Here is a 2,963-nt window from a genome sequence, read left to right as displayed (position 1 = left end):
AAAAACGATAATATACAAGGTAACCGTGACACACAGTGACCCGGTGTGGCTAGCAATGAGAAATACATGCTCAGACCCTCCCTTCCCTTTGCTCCTGCCCCCCCACCTCCCCCTTCTTGGGCTGACTTGTGGGACAGCGAGAGGAATCCCCCGCCCCCAGAGAAAGCCCCGCAGGAAGCTCCATCTCAGGCCCTTCTGGACCTGCTTCTCAGGAATCACTCCAGCAGAATGCAAGGTCATTTCCAAGGAGCCTCAGATGTCTCGAATTAGCAACCTCACACCATCAGTTCTAGCCTGTTCACAGTTTTAGTTGGCTTTTCCTCAACAGTCTGTCAAAAAGGACAAACACTGTTAATGGAGAAAGATTGCAAAGCCGGTGGCCGCCTTACCGTATTTCCAGGCACCCCAACTTCAGAGCGGTGTCCTGGTCCACTTGGTCGGCTATCCCCAGCATGTAATCACTCTTCACCTGCAACACGAGGATGGGGTCAGCGCGGCTGAGACAGCTAGCCGCCCATGACCTGTTGGCTGAGTGCCTTCGGTACACGTTGCGTCAATCACTCGGCTAGGTGCCGGTGAAATCAAAATGAGTACTATAAAACCTTTACAGAAGAACAAGAATCCCACACCATCGTCACCCCTGTGAGCAAGTGCTGGTTAAGTGCAGGGGCTGTGCAGTAACAGACGCGTGATCTACGGATCCAGAGCACGTCAGAGTCAGAGGGGGGCTCAGCGAGTAACTGCTGCCCACTCTCAGCCAATGGGCCCCAGGGGCACTTTCTGAACCGCAGCTCCAGCTCCAGCACCTGTTCAGACCTCTGTGCACGCACCACACCCTTCAAAATCCATTCAAGTGTGCAACAAGGGGTGCTCTCTTCAAATGACCACCTGGAAGGGTTCATCTGCTTCAAGACCCAAGAGAGGCAGTTGACAGAGTCTGACGTGCCATCCGAAACAAGTGCAGGCTCCAAGACTGCAGTCAGGACTCAGCAGAACCCATCGGTGTGCGAGCATGTTCAAAGATGAATTAAAAACAGGCACTGCGTTCTAGGTAGGTTACAATGGAACTGAAAGGCAGACAAGGTAGGACAAGACACGTCTCTGTAATGTGGTAAAGAACCACTGCAGACTACCAACCCCATGTGGGATAGCATCCACACCTCATAGTAATTTGACTTACAGGCTAATTACTACCACTCAGAAACACCTTTCACAGGTGGGAAAAAGCCACCAAATGCTGTGTTTCATTCATCAGAATCACACTAGGTGCACGGACGAAAACAGAGATGCCGATGTCCAGTCTTATGGAACGTGGCCCGGCTAAGAGTGCTTTCCTGAAGCTTCCAGCTATGCGGGGACTTCAAACATTCAGGGGAGCCACCCTTGTCCCCACAACTTTCTGAAGCCCTCTTGTATCTGTGCATGTGTGTGCACAGTCGAGAAACTGAGGACAGCTCTCTAGGTCCAAGTGACTGCAGGAAAAGGTCAACTCAGAGGCCTACCTTCTTGAGACCCTCACATCACCAAAAAATGTCCCCCCTACAGTTGTCATATATCAAAATGTTTAGACTTACAAAAGCTTCCAGGCTGAGAAAATACAGATAAAACAACCGCCTGAATGAAAACAGGCAAAAGCCAGAAATTGGAATGACAATGGAAAGATGGACTGACAAGAACGGATGCCCTGGAGCCTCACATACCACCCCCTCCCCGCCCAGTTTAAAATCTGCAGCCCAGAGTGAAGTGTGGTTCAGACTCAGCATCTTCTTCAACATGCTACATCACCCCTGAGCGGAATCCACCTTCGATGACCCTTTGGCACGTAGTCCTCTGGACTTCTCGCTGTGGTTCGGGTGAGTGCTGACCTCAGCAGGCAGTCCACCCTATTTACCCTGTGGTACTGCCTGTGACCCTCCCCTCGACAGCCACTCCCCTTTCCATTCTGAACCTGCCTGTGATCAAAGGCCCCTCTGTCTGTTTTGAGGAGTACACCCCTCTGTCACTGCCCATCGTTTGCTGAAAGGTGAGCCCAGGGATGGGTTTAGCTGCAGGTTTGAAAGGTGTCTAAAGGTCACAGAGTCAGGGCTTCACCAGACATTTAGTATTTAAGAGTCAGTGAATGGATATACTCACTTTAAATCTGAGAATAATTATAGGGATAAAAAATGGTCTTATCTTCATTTAGAGAGACACAAGCTTCTTCAAAAGTCTAAGATTCCAACAATGCCAAAACTCAGTCTATAGAAATCCCGAACAATCAGTGCCCATTTAAAGTGTATCAACTTCTTAACTACATATAAACATGTCTTTCAAGTAATGGCCACTACCTTTCGCAAAAGGTTGCCAAGCAAACACCAACAACTTCACCCAAGGAAAATCAGAGGAGTGGAATAATAAATCCGTGATACGGCAAAGCAACGCTGACCCTGGGGGAAGGCACGCTTTCCTTGCTTTCTCGCGAGCTGTTTGTTTTCTCTCCAACCCGCGTGCCGACTCCTGCGGCACAGTGAACAGTGCCAACAAGATTCTAGTTTATTTTTACAGTGTGCTGATTAACATCTTTCGGAATCCCCTAAAGTGGGTCAGAAGCATTTAATGGGTCACCTGAGATGTATCACATTGGTGGTCACCTTCAGGACACCTTTCAGTCAAACGACTTACGTACAAAATAATCATCTCCCACCAGGATCCCAGCACCCAACCTGAATCCCTGAAGGGTCCCTGTCTGCATGACCCATGGCAGTCTCGGGTGTGGAGGGAGGGTTTGTTTTCCTTTCTCTTTCTCCTGGGAGGAGCTGGGAGGAGCAGGTAAGAGCGGTGGCAGGGGTCATGTAAGCTTCATTTTCAGATGTCTACCTTGACAGAGGGGCAAAATCATTAAAAACAGCCAGAGCCATTTATAGAGGTCTAGATAAAGACATGTACATATGCAAATATATTTATATGAGGATAGGGAAATAGAG

General features: G+C 49.1%; 1 protein-coding gene across 14 annotated transcripts in view; it reads right to left on the bottom strand.

The window, feature by feature from the left end:
• The window catches only part of PTK2 (protein tyrosine kinase 2), a 145,147-nt gene that overhangs the window by 94,551 nt on the left and 47,633 nt on the right, over positions 1 to 2,963 (bottom strand). For all 14 annotated transcript variants that reach the window (XM_030884992.2, XM_045296532.1, XM_045296550.1 and 11 more), the window contains one exon: positions 390 to 469. In XM_030884992.2, coding sequence (XP_030740852.1) covers positions 390 to 469 — 80 coding nt within the window. The remainder of the gene's footprint in view (positions 1 to 389; positions 470 to 2,963) is intronic.

The sequence above is a fragment of the Echinops telfairi genome, unplaced genomic scaffold, assembly GCF_000313985.2.
Source record: "Echinops telfairi isolate 266 unplaced genomic scaffold, ASM31398v2 ScPeMD7_1;HRSCAF=3_0, whole genome shotgun sequence".
Taxonomy (NCBI): Eukaryota; Metazoa; Chordata; class Mammalia; order Afrosoricida; family Tenrecidae; genus Echinops; species Echinops telfairi.
Note: the sequence above shows the minus strand (reverse complement) of the source record. Positions and strands in the feature narration are given on the sequence as shown.